Source organism: Heloderma suspectum, chromosome 3, assembly GCF_057233095.1.
Source record: "Heloderma suspectum isolate Gila_16-S chromosome 3, 16-S_ref, whole genome shotgun sequence".
In the NCBI taxonomy this organism is placed as follows: domain Eukaryota; kingdom Metazoa; phylum Chordata; class Lepidosauria; order Squamata; family Helodermatidae; genus Heloderma; species Heloderma suspectum.
In genome coordinates, this window is record NC_139460.1 from 10285119 (window position 1) to 10301091 (window position 15973).

Here is a 15973-nt window from a genome sequence, read left to right on the forward strand (position 1 = left end):
ACAAGCCACCTTCAGTGGTGGCATCCACACTTTGGAATGCCTCACCTTGAGACCTGCCATAGGCTAAGACGATGATGAGACAAATGTTTGCTTACACATGTTTGCTCACAGCATCCCTGGAAGTATGTTAGGATTCCTAGTACCCTGTGCCCAGCCAGGCAATTGCCAGCAGGGCAGGAGAAGCGATGGAGGCAATTTTTGCCTCTCCGTCCTTTTAATAAATTTTCCTCTAGACAGGCCTCTGAGCCCAGCTAGAGTAGTCATGCAGGTGGGGGTGGGGCTGGAGGCCATATGATTTGTTGTATTCTGGCCTCTCCTCTCCTCTCCCCTTCCCGCCTGTTGGAATGCCCCCTTTCAGACCTGTCTGAGGTCCTCCGAGGCTGCTTTTGTGACCTCGGAATGCAGGCACCATGTTACTTTCTGTGGTTGGCTGCAAGGGGGTGGGAAAGGGGGAATGGGCAGGATAGCTAATACCTTGGAAGACAGAAACAAAATTCAAAGTGATATTGATAGGCTGGAGCGCTGGGCAGAAAACAACAGAATGAAATTTAATAGGGATAGATGCCAAGTTCTGCACCTAGGAAAAAGAAACCAAAGGCACAGTTCCAAGATGGGGGATACTTGGCTCAATAACACTGCAAGCGAGAAGGATCTTGGAATTGTTGTAGATCACGAGCTGAATATGAACCAACAATGTGATGTGGCTGCAAAAAAGGCAAATGCTATTTTGGGCTGCATTAATAGAAGCATAGCTTCCAAATCACGTGAAGTACTAGTTCCCCTCTACTCAGCACTGGTTAGGCCTCATCTGGAGTACTGTGTCCAATTCTGGGCACCACACATTAAGAAGGGTACAGAAAAAACTGGAGAGGGTTCAGAGGGGGGTCAACAAAGATGATCAGGGAACTGGAAACAAAGCCCCCTGAGGAGAGACTGAAAGAACTGGGCATGTTTAGCCTTGAGAAGAGAAGACTGAGGGGAGATAGGATAGCGTTCTTCAAGTACTTGAAAGGTTGTCACAGAGAGGAAGGCCAGGATCTCTTCTCGAGCATTCCAGAGTGCAGGACACAGAATAATGGGCTCAAGTGACAGGAAGCCAGATTCTGGCTGAACATCAGGAAAAACATCCTGACTGTTAGAGCAATATGACAATGGAACCCATGACCTAGGGAGGTAGTCGGCTCTCCCACACTGGAGGCATTCAAGATGAAGTTGTCAGCCACTTGACTTGGATTTCTGCATTGAGCAGGGGGTTGGACTCGATGGTCTTGTAGGCCCCTTCCAACCATACTGTTATTCTATGACTGGATTTGGAAGTCCCCCTTCCAAGGTCATAGCAGTGTCTATGGCCTCAGAGGAGGTACTCTGAAGAATCGTATGGTCCTTGGGATGCTTTCCAGGGACCATCGGATGGCTCTCTTAAGTTGTTTCTTCTGTATCTGACTTGTTCTCGCCTGATGTAATATTGTTACCACATAATTTTTGTTTAATTATTTTAATTGATTAATCAATCAATTAATTAGTTACAATGAGCATTTATATCCTGTTTCTGATTTTTAAAAAATCATTCCAAGTCAGCTTACAAAATAAATTTATAAAACAATAATGGAACAGTTATGCTGTTTTATTGTTGAGTGTTTGTTATGATGATTGATAGCCTCCTAGAAGGACCCAATAAGGATGTAGAGGTATGCTATACATATTTTAATTAATTAATCAATATTAATTGTTAAATGCCCTTTTAGAATGGGAATAGCTATTTTTGTGCTTTACATTTTTCTTAAACAAACAACAACAGAAAACTATCTGAAGTTTTGCATGGATAGGACGTTGGTAAAAACTCAAGTTTGTCCCAGTTTTTCTGCATCCTTCTGTATTGCAACGGTCTAGGTCAGGGATGTTGAAGTTCTTTCAGTCCAAGCACAGAACTCAGTTTCAGAGAAGCTCTCAGGGGCTCCATTCCAATGGTGGGCAGGCTGAAGAAAAAAGTGGGCTGGGCTAAAGGCAAAAATTTGTAAACCGTCCAGACAGCGTTGGCTATTAGGCAGTATAGAAATGTAATAAATGAATGAATCATAGAATCATAGAATAGTAGGGTTGGAAGGGGCCTACAAGGCCATCGAGTCCAACCCCCTGCTCAATGCAGGAATCCAAGTCAGAGCATCCCTGACAAATGGCTGTCCAGCCTCGTCTTGAAGGCCTCCAGTGTGGGAGAGCCCACCACCTCCCCAGGTAATTGGTTCCATTGTCGTATTGCTGTAACAGTCAGGAAGTTTTTCCTGATGTTCAGCCGGAACCTGGCTTCCTGTCACTTGAGCCCATTATTCCGTGTCCTGCACTCTGGGATGATCAAGAAGAGATCCTGGCCTTCTTCTCTGTGACAACCTTCCAAGTACTTGAAGAGTGCTATCATATCTCCCCTCAGTCTTCTCTTCTCAAGGCTAAACATGCCCAGTTCTTTCAGTCTCTCTTCATAGGGCTTTGTTTCCAGTCCCCTGATCATCTTTGTTGCCCTCCTCTGAACCCTCTCCAGTTTGTCTGCATCCTTCTTAAAGTGTGGTGCCCAGAACTGGACACAGAATGAAAATGGGCTGGGCCAAAATGCCAGTAGATTTTATGATAAAGCTCTTCCTGCCACTCACTGAGCCTTAGGAGAGGCATTTCAACTTTTTAGAATGCAGGAAAACCGGCACAAAAGCTGGGAAACCACCAAACAATCAGTGGTCAGGGGAAAAGGGATGGGATTGGGGGAAAGGGCCATGGCCATCTGGAGATACCTGTTGGGACCCCAGGCAGCTCAGATCTGGCCTTTCATCTTCAGCCATCTGTAAATACACTAAAGATTCCATTTCATTCATTCCATTTATTCAATTTCTATACTGTTCAATAGCCAAAACTCTCTGGGCGGTTTACAAACATGAAAACCCTAAAAATACATAACATAAAACCAACATACAAAAATAGGACAATTTTAAAGCAATTGACAGTAAATGCCAGGACCCATTACAAACCTTATCATACGTTGTCAAAAGCCTGGGTCATTTCAAGATGGCACGTGTCAAGGTTCCCCTTGTGACCTGGACACCCTGAGCAACTCCTTAAGGATCTCTTGCTTCCTTAAGAGTCCCACCTTCCTTCTTTTAAACTTCCCCTTCCCAGTAACATGGGGTTTAGGCTGTAGATGTGGGGCGACTGACACTCTAGACATTTGGGGTTTAACCACAACAGTTTACTGGTAAATTAAAGCAATCAATCATGGCTAAAGGTATTTACACAATAGAGCTGAGTGATACAAAAGGCATTAAAAGAAAATAAAAGTTGCAAAACACAAGCTCTTTTACCCTAGCTGTCCTTAGACTTTTCTAGGCTGTTTCTTCCTGCTCACTCTTCAGATTTTGCTCTCACTTCAGGCTCTGGCTGCCTCTGCTTTTATTGGCTCTCTTGCTCTCTTTATATACCCTCCTCCCGCAAAACCAAAAGTACTGCTTCAAACCTGAAGAAATGAAACTTAAGTGGAGAAATGAAACAAACACTTAACTGGAGAAATGAAACTACTCTTCTCAGGGTCACCCTCTCTCAGCAGAAAACTCCAGGCCTCTAAGCCTGACCTTTTTCCCCTTTGCCTCTGTAGGCATCAAACTTTCACAGCATGTGAACAGAATCAACGGAAGATCGGACTTGGCTCCACATCTCACGCTCCGCCCTAGAAAAGTGAGGGGCCATTCCTCAGTGGTAGAACTCATACTTTGTATGCAGAAGTTCCCAAATTCAATCCTTGGCATCTCCAGTTAAAAGGATGGTAGCACATGATGAGGACAACCTGTTTTCTGCTTGAAACCCTGGAAAGCCATGGCTAGGCCGAGTGGACAATATTGAACTAGATGGACAAATAGTCTGACAGCTTCCATGCCTACTGATTTTTAGAATTTTTCCTTGTTCCCTGTGCCATTTTTTTATTCCTTAGTATATTTCAGCTGTTTTCCTGGGGCTTGAGAGTCACTGTGAGTCAGAGGAGACAATACTGGTCAAGATGTACCAGTGATTTTCCTGTTCATATGATTCTTCCTATAGGTGATTTCCCTTTCTGGTAACTTACCAGGTCCCAACCATATTAGTTTCAGCCGTATAAAATTGTGCTATGTTCTTCCAGGCCATTTTCTGTGCTTGAGTTCTTGGAGGAAGATAACAACAGATGAAGACATTCGCCTTACCTGTGTGTGTGAAGGAGGGAGGCCTTTTCTGCCATAGATCCCAACTAGAGCAGACTTTCCTAATGAAACGTTGAACTTCAGATGCACTGGGTGGTCAATGAACACCTGAGATCTCCAAAAGATACTGGGAGGGATCTTCTGTGTGGCTCGCCTGCCAACGTCAATCTCTCCAGTGTCTATAAAACTGTCTTCTGGAAAGAAACTACTGGGCTTTCCTGCTGAGATACAGCAAAAGAAAAGAAAATTGTGGATTAGGTTCTTATAACGCAGCTGCGAATCATCACCTCCGTGGCTGACTCTGATAGCAGCTTGGGGAAATTATCATGCTCCTTCCTGTATTGTTGGTTTTCATGCTTAACATCAAGACCACAAAGTCAGAGGGATCATTTGCACTAAGTTATGTGATACATTTCCATACTGCAAATCAATGCAGCATGGCAGATGCAGGAATAGAGTTCAGTTGCCACCAAATCCAGAGGTTCGTGCTTGGAAGAAATATCCGAGAAATTTCAATGGAAGCATAAAAGAGCTTCAATAAGAGTTGTGAAATTTCTCATGGGGATCCTGAATGTCCGTACTGAGGATGCACAGAAAACATTCATGCAGATTGTTAAATCAAACTCTGTAGTGGCTGTCACTGGTCTCTCTGCCCAACACTGGATGTCCTGCTAGAAATCTATGGCAGCCGACAGACGTTTCCATACAGTAAGCGAAATGGGTAAGACGGGGGACAAGAGCCACCCCTGGATTTCACCAAAAGTGAAATTCTGAGGTCAATTTGAGAGGACACTGCCTTGTGCGGAGTCAGGCCGTTGGTCAGACTAGCTCAGTATTGTCTAGTCCTGGGGAGTGCAACCTCCAGCCACAGCATTGCCCAATCCAGCCCATGGAGGATTGAACACACTCCGTGGGCTCCTCCCCCCAAGCCACTCCTCCACCCCAAGGCCCACCCACTGACCTGGGGAGCGGAACCCGCATGCTATCTCCAACCAGAGCTAATATTGGGATTCTCCGCTTGGCCAGGGCTTGCAGAAGCAAGTCCTGCCAAGTCTCTTCCCATGCCACTCGTGCCCTGGCTGGGATGCGAGCAGGGCGGGAAGGAGGCACTCATGCAAGTGCCAGCCACATCCCTTCCCATCCCTCTTGTGCCCCAATTGGGATGTGAGCACTGCAGGAAGGACTCAGTCGGCGCTTGCAGGAGCTGACTCCTATAAGCACCAGCTGAGTCGGTTTCTCAGTGCAGGGAGAGGCACAGAGCTCCGTGTCTCTACCTTCACAGAGAGAAAAAAAGTGGGTGGGGCAGGGGCACAATGACATCATCTGGCCTGCTGGCTTGGTCTGGAGGGGCCGTTGCCCACCCCTGGTCTACACTGACTGGCAGTGGCTCTCCAGAGTTTCAGACAGGGGGCTTTGCCAGCCATATCTGGAGATTCTGGGGATTGAACGTGGGACTTTTGCCTTCTCCCCAAAACACCTGTGGGATTTTGAGGCAAAACACTGCAGTTAAGGCCTGGTCTAGACATGCGGTAGAAATAGATGCTAAGAGGGGACTGTACCACTTCAAGATGCAGGTTGGGAGCATGCTCTTTAAATCCTCCTTCATGTTGAAAATCCCCAGCCAGGGGAAAGCCAGCAGAGCAGAGAGGAAGGTTCGAACGTCCTACCCCTTTTGCTTGCTGTGCTGATTTTCTATTTGTAGAGAGTTTTTAATGCCCACACCTGCGGTGTGAAGCGGAACAATCCATCCTACCACATCAAGATGCTACCACCTAACTCAGGGCTGGCGCAAAATGGGGCGAAGCTCCTGCAACAATGCCAAATATTGTTTAAAGGTGGAGTTACATTTGACATTAACCTGGAAGTTAAATGTGGAACAGTATTTGTTATCATAACGGCTATACTGTTGAAAAGTTAAACAGTATGTGCTGATTCCATGAACGTGGCAGTCCTTCATGGTGGGCAGGGACTGCATGCACTGCTGTAGCTGAGGCGGGGGACACAGATGCAGGGGTGACCCTCCCGATCTGCTTCCTGAGCCTTGTGGCTCACGTTGGGCCTGTCCTTGACCTCTCATCTCATTCGGCTGCATGTCTCAACCTTTCTCAGAATGTTCCACAGATTCTAATGAAGGGGAGAGGAAAAAAGCTGACCTGTTGGAATTCCCTCTTCTTTGCAACATGTGGGGCCCCACAACAAACGTTGCCATAAATCTGTGAGGTGCAGGTGTTACCTGAGCCCATGGCTGAGGGCTAAAGAAACTAAAGATAGCATCAAACCGTCCTTGCTCTAACATGCATCTGTCTTCATGTGCAATTTTTAAACAGTTGGTTTTAGTTGTGGGACATATAAAAGCACAACCAGTCTTCATGCAAGTTAGAGGAGAATGAGGCTTCTGCATGCAACGGAGTGATGGATGTGTGAGGTGGTGGTGAACAGGCATTTTAAGTAGATTGACCTTTGCTGTAACCTGAGAGGTATGACTGATTTTTGACTGGGAATTCAAACCACCCTCAGCCCCACTTCTGACCTGCAATATTAACGGTGGACAGCATTGCTGGGCTGCTGTAAGCTACTCTCTCTCTCTCTCTCTCAGCCCAGCCCAGCCCTCCACCCAGCAATAGGGGGTAGCAATGAACTATACTGCAGGGCTGTTGTATGCTACTCTCTCCGCACAACCTTCAATGTGGGGATAAAAGCAACATTGCAGGGTTGTTGTAAGCGTCATCCTAACTTGCAACTTGCAAGGAGTCTGATACCTCTGGTCAATATTGCAGGGTTGTTGTAAACCATTCAGAGCCCAACTTGCAGTATGCAGTATGAACTACGTTGTAAGGCTGTCATATGCTACTAGCCACGGCCCCTTCCAATCCACATGTTTTGGACAGTAAATTGTGTTTGTTTTTGAATTTGCATAAGCAGGGCTATTTTAAAAAATATTTCACGCTAAATATGAGAAGAGTTGGAAAGAGCAGGAACTCTTCTACCTGCTGGTACTTTGGGGGGTTTTGGAGGGTGGGGAGTGAGAAGGATACAACTTCTCAGTGCGAACCAGGAAATAACCTATCAATGAGAAGGTTCTTTCTGCTTTTTAAAATATATTTCTACATCTCTTCTTCCATCTTCTTTTGCTCATTTCTCTCGGAGGAAGGAAGAGGAGTGGAGCAAAGGGGAAAAAGAGACACACGGATATAAACACCCACTCTCCTCTGCACGCCTTGCCTTCTCTTTCAGCCCTTTCTTGCCAGCTTGGCAGAAGCACTTTGAGGCCTCCCAGCCTGCTGTGTCCATCCCCTCTGGCCAGTTCCAGCCAGCCAGTAGTCAATTCCATTTCCCCCTCCCCTGGTTTACTCTGCTAAGGGCGCAATCCTATGCATGTTTAGACAGAGAAAAGGCCTACAACTCCCAGCATGCCCTAGCCAGCTGGCTGGGACATGCTGGGAGTTGTAGGCCTTTTCTCTGTCTAAACATGCATAGGATGGCGCTCTGACTCAACTTTACATGGCTACTAAGTGTGCTCAGTCTTTGTTTTTGGTTTGTTCCTAAAGATGCACCTCTGCAAACTTCGGGATTCCCCCAAGCTTGCTGATACCTCCCTCTTATATGTGGAGTGTACTGTTTTGGCTACTTAAGGACTGGCACTCACCCCTGAACTTCGTAAATATCTATGCAGTTATCAAAGGCACATCTACCTGATAAGCTTTGCATGTGATCACTTAAATATGATTGCTAAGCAGCCTCAAGTTTAAATACATGGCATTTGAACAATATATACTGCTATATTTTGGCTATGAAAGGGACAATTAAAAGGTCAGGAGCAATAAGGTCAGCTTTTTATTATTCTTAGGAAGGCAAATCTGTCAATCTTCTCATCTTCTTGGGCCATTAACGCACAGCCCTGTACATTTAAGCAAAATCAATGGCACTAAACAGAAAAAAATAATTAAATAAATGGAGCTATCAGGAAGATAAAGTAAACTAATAATCGGAACGAATGTCACGTTTGCGGAGACTTTGTCGCCTTCTTCCCTTTTTGAAAAAATGTAAATGGCATTTAGGGAATAAGGAATTAAAATACCTTCTCCAGCCACTGCCTGTTTATACAGCTGAATTCCCTGACAATGCATGTTTCGTGGCAAGATCCTGATTGGCAGCACATTCTTGCAACCATAAAATAAAATATTTCTACTATTCTAGATAGTAAAACTCTACTTAAAAAGTTAAGTGATTCCATCTGTTATCAAGTCAGCATGAACTCCCCCTGAGGGCACATTAGGTTAGATGCTTTGGTGTTACTTTATTTAAAACAAGTGTGTGGTATTTTTGTATGTATGGGGGGCACTTTTCAGATGGTAACCGTGGATTGGGATGAGCATGGGAGTAGCCACTGAACAACTGCTCCAGAAAATCTAATAGCTGAAGCAGATTCCCTTTCTGCAAATATAACTGGAGATGCACCTCACTCTTATGCCCCCCCAAATTCATCTTTCAAATATGTAAGCCTACCCCCCACACACACGTCTCCACAGAGGATCCCATTTCCTGCATGTCTTGAGTGAGTCTCTGTTCTATGCATAGCTTCTGATAGGAATGAGGCCCAGAAGAGTAACTCACTCAGAGAACATGCATTCTCCTTGACTAAGAATCTACTGGTTTTACCATTCAGTCAGTGAGTATCATCCAGTCTGATTTTTTGGGATGACTTTCAGTTACTGAGGCCCAAGGGTGTGTGCAAGGCGCATGCATGGGTGCGTCTTTCCACTTGTTTACTCGCCCTTCCTGGTTTATAACATCTAGCAGGAGTGAGATAATGCAAACAGCGGGTTGGTAAGTGCTAAAAGAGAGGATGGTCACTCCTATAAAAGCACTCTCTGGACCCTGGTGATTGTTCAGTCAAAATATGTCTCTTTTGGGGCAAGATGCTTCAGTGAGTGGTGGCAGTACAACTTTAGGACAGCACCAATTGTCTGGATCCATTTCAGTCTGCTTTCTGACCTGGCTTTGGAACTGAAACTCTTAACCTGATGGGTGACCTTTCCTGAGAGATGGACAAGGTTAAGTGTGACTGTATTAATTCTCCTGCACCTCTCAGTGCCTTTCTATACAATTGACTGCAGTTATATTTCCAGACTGACTGTGGATTTGGGGCACAGCACTCCAGTGTTTCCATTCCTATCTGGATGGCCAGTTGCATAAGAAACTTCAACCAGTTATAATTTTATAGGATTGGCAACTTAAAACATCTTACAGCAATGCTGCCCAGTTTAAATGGTCAGGAAGGGTAGCTCTGCCCTGTTAACCCTGGGTCATCACATATTTTGTCATCTGCTACTTTCGGTCAACCTTGCAGGTTTTTCGTCCCCAGTTCTCACTGCTTCCATGTTGCCTCCATTTTTGTTCATGTACAGTAGCTAATCTTTTCTTTTTTAAAATGTATGGTCACAACCATAACAACATATGAAACTATAGTACACTGGACTAGAACACCAGTGGCTACCATGAGCAGAAGACACCTTGGATGAGGCAATGACCACAGGTGAAGGAGAAGCAGAGTTGTAATATGAACCATAAATAAACCCTTTTCTGAAAAACAGCCTTACGGACTCTGACCTATAAACCAGCAAAGCCAGAATATTTGAAGGGAAGCCTATTTAGTTCCATATGTGAGCCATCTTATTACGTTGACTGAAATAACCTGTAGCTGAGTCCTTTACATTTCAAATGTGATGCAGGTCATATGGAGAACTGGAAGATGGTTTTAATTCAACTAGAGTTTAGCTTGGAACACCTCATGTTCATCAGCACAACATGTTTCATTTGGAGGGGATGAAAAACCTGTCTGTTCTATACCTACAGCCAAATCCAGACTCACCACTGAAGTAGGTAATGACTGCTTTTTAATAAGAGTCAGGATTTCACCTGTTGCAGGTATTTTTGCCTTGGATTCCTCATTAGATGCTATCTCATAGGCTGTCAAGCTGTCAGTGTTTTTCCCCGAGCAAAGGCTGGCTTTCTATAGTTCTGAACAGCTGCAGCTTACTAATTCCAGTAGGTGGCAATGCCTCTTGGCAAGCCAGGAAACATTGTACAAGACAATGACCACTCATAAGGCAATCAAGAAGAGAAATGGGCAACTTCCAGATATTAAATTTGAATTCCTAAACACATTTTCATAGAAGTAAATAACCACTCATTTTTATTCTAAATCAAATACTTGCACAATGCTTGCACAACATAACTAGCACTTGCTAGAGCAATGGAAAAAAAGTGGCGATTCGGTGCTGAATTCCAGCAGCAGTGCTGAAATTCAGCAGGAAATCACTGCTTTTTCCTGTTGACCAATGAGCGCTAATTACATAGCAAAGCATTGGTTTATGCTGGTGCAACATCATTAGCACACTGGGGCACAGTTGATATGTTTAATTTTGAATATCAAAATTGTGTGAATATATAGGAATCCAGCAGGAAATCTTGGCTTTGGGTCACGGACAGAATGGAGGAAAGATAACATTCAAATTTCATCAACAGCAAAGTTTTGACAGGAAAAGTTGGGGGTGATGTCATATGGGTCTAAACTGAAAATGTTGTGAAATTAGATAGAATTATGTTATAGCTATTCTACTGATTTGTAAATGGAGGAATTCAGAATACGTGGTTTGAAGACTGCAGATTAAGGCTTGTGGTTCCAGTGGTTCTTTATTAATATTTTAATATTAGATATGCTATCCAGTAGCAACAACCCCATGCCAAAACCCCGAATAAGCGAGAATTATCAGCATTCAGTAGCTCTGTAAAAGAAGGAAAGTTGAAGCAACATTTTAAATCAGCAAAACATTTCTGATAACGGAAATGAACACAGGATAGTTTTGGTGGAGAAATATCATCCCCAAATGCATATGAAAGAGATATTTCCTTTTATGAATGGCTCTGGATGGATCATTGCATGGGAATGCACACTTCAGGACTTGGCAGTTAACAGTGAAAAAGGACAGATGGAAATATGGATGGACAACTACTGACTCTAGAATGTGTTGAAGTGGGTGAGTTCCAGGATGTGGTGGCACTGGAGGAAGGGGCAATGAAGTTATGAGGGTAGATGTCTGGAACTCAGAGGCAGACACAGAGGACTCACAACAAGAACAACACACCAACCGTACCTTCGCCGACTCCTTTGCCTTTCCTGTCAGGTAACTCTAACCCCGTGCCCCCTGAGGAATATAAGGAGACGTCCGTTGGCACTGGCCAACTGGTGGCCATGTCTTCCGTGATCTCATACATCTGCCCTTCCATCGGTTGCAGGTGCCAGTTTAGGCCAAACAGGTGCATGGCTGTGGTGAGCAATGAGAAAAATCATCTTTTGTGGGGGGTTGTTTATCTGCTGAGGAGAATTTTGAAATTTACAGGCTGTGCCCGAGTTGCACATTCAGTACTCCTCTTGTTCGATCCCTAGTGTTCCAGAACACTACTGGGTTCTCTCTACTGGAAACATTTCAAGGTGCTGTTTTTGACCTATTCAAGTCTTAATGGCTTGGGCCTACTATTTCTTAAAGGGTCTAATCTTCCCTATTCTCAACCACAACCATGAGAACAAATGGTTATGGTCTCTTCACTATGCCATCCATGACCACTTGTCAGATTTGGACAGCCAGGGCCCATACAGAGGTATTGTCAATGGCTGTCCCCAAATATAGAGCCCTCTCTTGCCCTGTTAACAAGGAGAAGTTCAAGTTAGAACACCCTTCAAAGGTTCAATAAGAGCTGCTGTTTGGCCTAGCTTTTACAGGTTGGGTCTGAGGGCAGAACACATTATCATGATACATGAATGTTCTCCAACCCCCCATCTGCCATTATACAGAGATCCTATAGATGAATTGGTGGCTGTGAGAGAGGGTATTTCACCCCTCCTGTGCCTGCAGATTATCTTCTGCAAAGGCCCCACTCCTGTGGCCATCTTTCCCTCAGCTGAGCTTACTTCCAGTTTTGGAGCCCGGCAGAGGAAAAAAAAAATATTTACAAATAACCTGGGGATAATTTGTATGGGAGAGAAGGGGAAAAGTTCAGCAGTCCTACCACTTCTCTCCTGAAAATGGCTCTCTACCTCCACATTACAGGCCTGAGGCAAGAACCGTGTGGCTGCCTTGTAACATGTAGCTTCACCCAAAGCCAACCATGACTGGTTAGGATCTGCTATGAGCTTTCTTAGTTTATATTTTATTATTATGCTCTTTTCCCAATCATTTAAACTTACAGAATTACATAAACCAATGGTAGAGACGATCAGTTTGTTTAACAGACCTATTTTATACACAATTCCTTGGCTGTAAATTGTTTGTCCCCCATTCTCTCCCTCCCCACTTTCAGATCACTTGACGGAAGGGAAGCCATATTGCATCAAGAACAGTACTACATCTACTCATAGTACCTTAAGTTGGAAAGTGCTCTGTACTCATCACTTCCTAATAAAAGCCACACTGGGGGCAAAAAGAACAAACATCATCTGTCTGTGCTCAAGAGTAGGGATGGACGAATCTGTCTGTTTCAGTTTCTACAGGTTTTGAACTTCTCGAAGAACAAGCTTGTTCCATCTCAGTTCCACATCAGTTTCCAAATTTTTTGTTTAAAAGTTTTTGTATGTATTTCCCCTAATACATGCATTTTTGTACACATTTCTTCTCCTATTGTATGCATACCAAAATGGATACAATAGGAGGGATGCATATAAAATGCATATCTTTTGGGATGCATTTCTCGTAATGTATGCAACTGTGTTCACATTTCTCCTAATGTTTGCATTCTTGTGTGCCATTCTCCTTAATGTACATGTGTTTGATCGGAGAACTGCATTGCCAAATTCAGAGAAGTGCAAAAACTGGAGGATAATTGCATTCTGGTTTGTGCATTAGTTTAGGAAGTGAGAATTAGTTCATATTAAAATGAACATCCAATGAATTCCTCCCTCAAGAGGTCTGCAAAACCTTGGCTTCTGCCTCTCACCTCTTTCCTTTCTCCCATATTTTCAGTTTTCAGCAAACTTGCTCTCTCTTTTCTCCCTCCCTGCCTCCCTTGAGACATACGGGAGTCTGTCAGAAATCCCCAGGGATCTTTTGTCCTAGCCTTGTGTATAGGCCCCAGGAGCATAACCAAGTCACCGGTAGTGTTAGAGGGGCCTAGAGATCCATAATGCTTGCTTAAGTTGATTATTGGTGCAATTCTCTTGCTAGTAGGCCTCTGAGCATGCTGAGATGAGTCACAGGCCGATATCAAGATGTCTCTGGGAAGAGAAGTTTGTTTATCTTAAAGCTGCAGGTGGCTGTGCTGAGAACCAAATACTTCTAGTCTATGCTGGGAATGAATGCTAGGTGGCATTTACTGCTGTCATGCTGCCTCATTGCTAACATGTATGGTATAAAACCCATTGTACCCCATGGCTCTGGGTTCAGAGAAGCTGTCTGATCCAACCATTGGGTACGCTTGTGTGCTGTAAGTTACTCAATAAACTACTCCTTGTAAGTAAACCTGGGTCTGATTTATCACTATCTTGGCACCTCTAACCTAAGAGTTCGAAGCCCACGGCCAGAGCAATACACCTTGTAAATAGCTTAGCAAAATTTACTAGCCCACCCCTCAAAAAATATTGCTGGCCCTCCTGCCTAGAATGCAATCCTATGCATGTTTAGACAGAAAAAAATGTCCTACAATTCTCAGTGTGCCCCAGCCACCATGGCTGGCTGGAGGGATGCTGGGAGCTGTAGGACTTTTGTTCTGTCGTAAAATGAATGCAATTGTGCCCTTAAGCATTTAGGACACTAAGGTAGCCTTTTAAAACATTTTTTTAAAGAACACCTCTCTTCTGAGTTCCAGAAATGTATTTACCTTGTCACTTGCAGGTAATTTTTACTTGCTGTAGGTGACCAATCAAGAAACTATTTACTACCTTGTGGTTCCACAGATAGTAAGCAGTCTTTGTTCATTCTGTCTCCATGTGGCCTTCGTTCAATTCCTTCTCCAAGCAGCCTCCCAATCCTAGCTTGGAAAACAAAGGTGATGGCGCAAGGCAAAGTCCCCATCTTGGAACTGCTCAGGAGCCACAACGGGTCGTACCAGTAGTATATAAGGCAACGGCAGAATAAGCCCTCCACTTCGGTTGACTCGGGGCCTGTTCCTGTTACCTCAGTGGTGTGAGAGCCACAGAAACATGGCTCCATTTTACGGTACTTCAGAAATATAGGAAACCCGGGGTCACAAAGCAGGACTTGATGGCACTGGTACCTCCCACAGTAGTGTTGCCTTGGGTAGCAAAAGGGCAACATAAAGGCAGCTATGGTGGTCCCTCCCAACATATCGTAAAATCCCTGCTTTACTGGGACCATATTGGAAGGAGCCATGTTGCAGTTGTTGTCATGCATTTTTAATGTACTTACCATTTTATATTGTTTTAGCATTGGTTTTTATATTTTATTTTTTATGCAAACCGTTTAGAGATGATATCAAGAGGTATATAAGTAACTTAACTAAATAAATAAATACATGCTACTACGGTAGCAAAGAGGCAGGCAGTGGATCTGCTTCCATGCAGCAGCATGGGAAGGAGCTATGCCACCACTGGGACACAGGAACAGGCAGGGCTGGCATCAAAGGTAGGCATGGTTGGGTGCCTGCCTAGGGCCCACATCGCACCAGAGGCCCACTGACAAAAGACCTGGAGTTGCCCCTCTTCTTCACCATTGCAACCTACTTGTTCGCCTGCCTCTCGCTCTGGCCCAGACAATGGTGGTGTAGAGAAAGAGGAGCAGTAGATGACACTTCCTACATACTCACTGGCTCTCTGCCTTTCAAGCAAGAAAGTGGTAGCAATGATGAGAGAGAGGATAAGGAACAATGCTGGTAGACTCACTGAGGGAGGGGGTGTTGTGCCCAACAGCCCTCAAAAACCTAGAGCTGGGCCTGGCAACAGTGGCTCAGTTTCACAGACTTAGAGACAATCTTTTGCTCAATGGCCCCCATAGTTCTCCAGAATGAGACCCACAGGTAATAACAGCAATGAATGCCAGCACTGGAGAGCTTGAAAACAAAACACAACAGTTCAGAGGTCTTCTGAGCCCCTTGTTAAATATTCAGGTCCAATTTGGGAGGGGCTTCACACCATCACCCCTTCCCTGCAAGCCATTCTTGCTGCTATCTCTCCCAGCCACCAGCCTCCACTTCACCCAACCTACTTGGTTAATGAGGAAAATAGCAGTGGAGAAGGCTCCTGGCAGTGGAGACTAGGGATATATGAGAATTTAGTTTTGCTTGCAAAACATGTGCCCCGTTCTAAGCTCCAAATGCAAGCATGAGCATGTGTCTGCCAAAAGTATTCACAAATTGTTGAACACGTGCTCACGTTCATCTCATTCCCGATCCCCAGTCTGATTTGCACAAATTCCCTAATTTGTGCAGATTTCCTCAGCAGACGGAATCAGCCCTGTTTTAATCTATAGATAAAATTTGCGCAAATTTGGGGAGGTCTGCGCAAATCTCCCATTCGATTGCTGCTTGATTCACGCAAGTTTCCCATTGGTGCAGAGTGAGCGGCGATTGCAAACGTGAACAGGAATCGGGCAGGAGACAAGCGATGAGACAATGACTGGAGAATCCTGGTGATCTCGAACCTCGCTTATTCGCCCACCCCTAGGGGAGACCTCAGGCTTAAGGCCTGGATGATTCGTTGTTACTGCTGGAAATCATAAAAAATGTACTTCCAAATGTTTTCCAGTTCAATCAAC

The 15973-nt window shown here is 44.6% G+C and overlaps 1 protein-coding gene across 1 annotated transcript in view; it reads right to left on the minus strand.

Annotated features, from left to right (window-relative positions):
- TENM4 (teneurin transmembrane protein 4) overlaps positions 1–15973 on the minus strand; it is a 352941-nt gene that overhangs the window by 199808 nt on the left and 137160 nt on the right. The window contains exons 6-7 of the mRNA XM_084845392.1: positions 11366–11536; positions 4212–4426 (exon numbers count right to left, since the gene is read on the minus strand). Of these exons, the coding sequence (XP_084701518.1) occupies positions 4212–4426; positions 11366–11536 (386 nt within the window). The remainder of the gene's footprint in view (positions 1–4211; positions 4427–11365; positions 11537–15973) is intronic.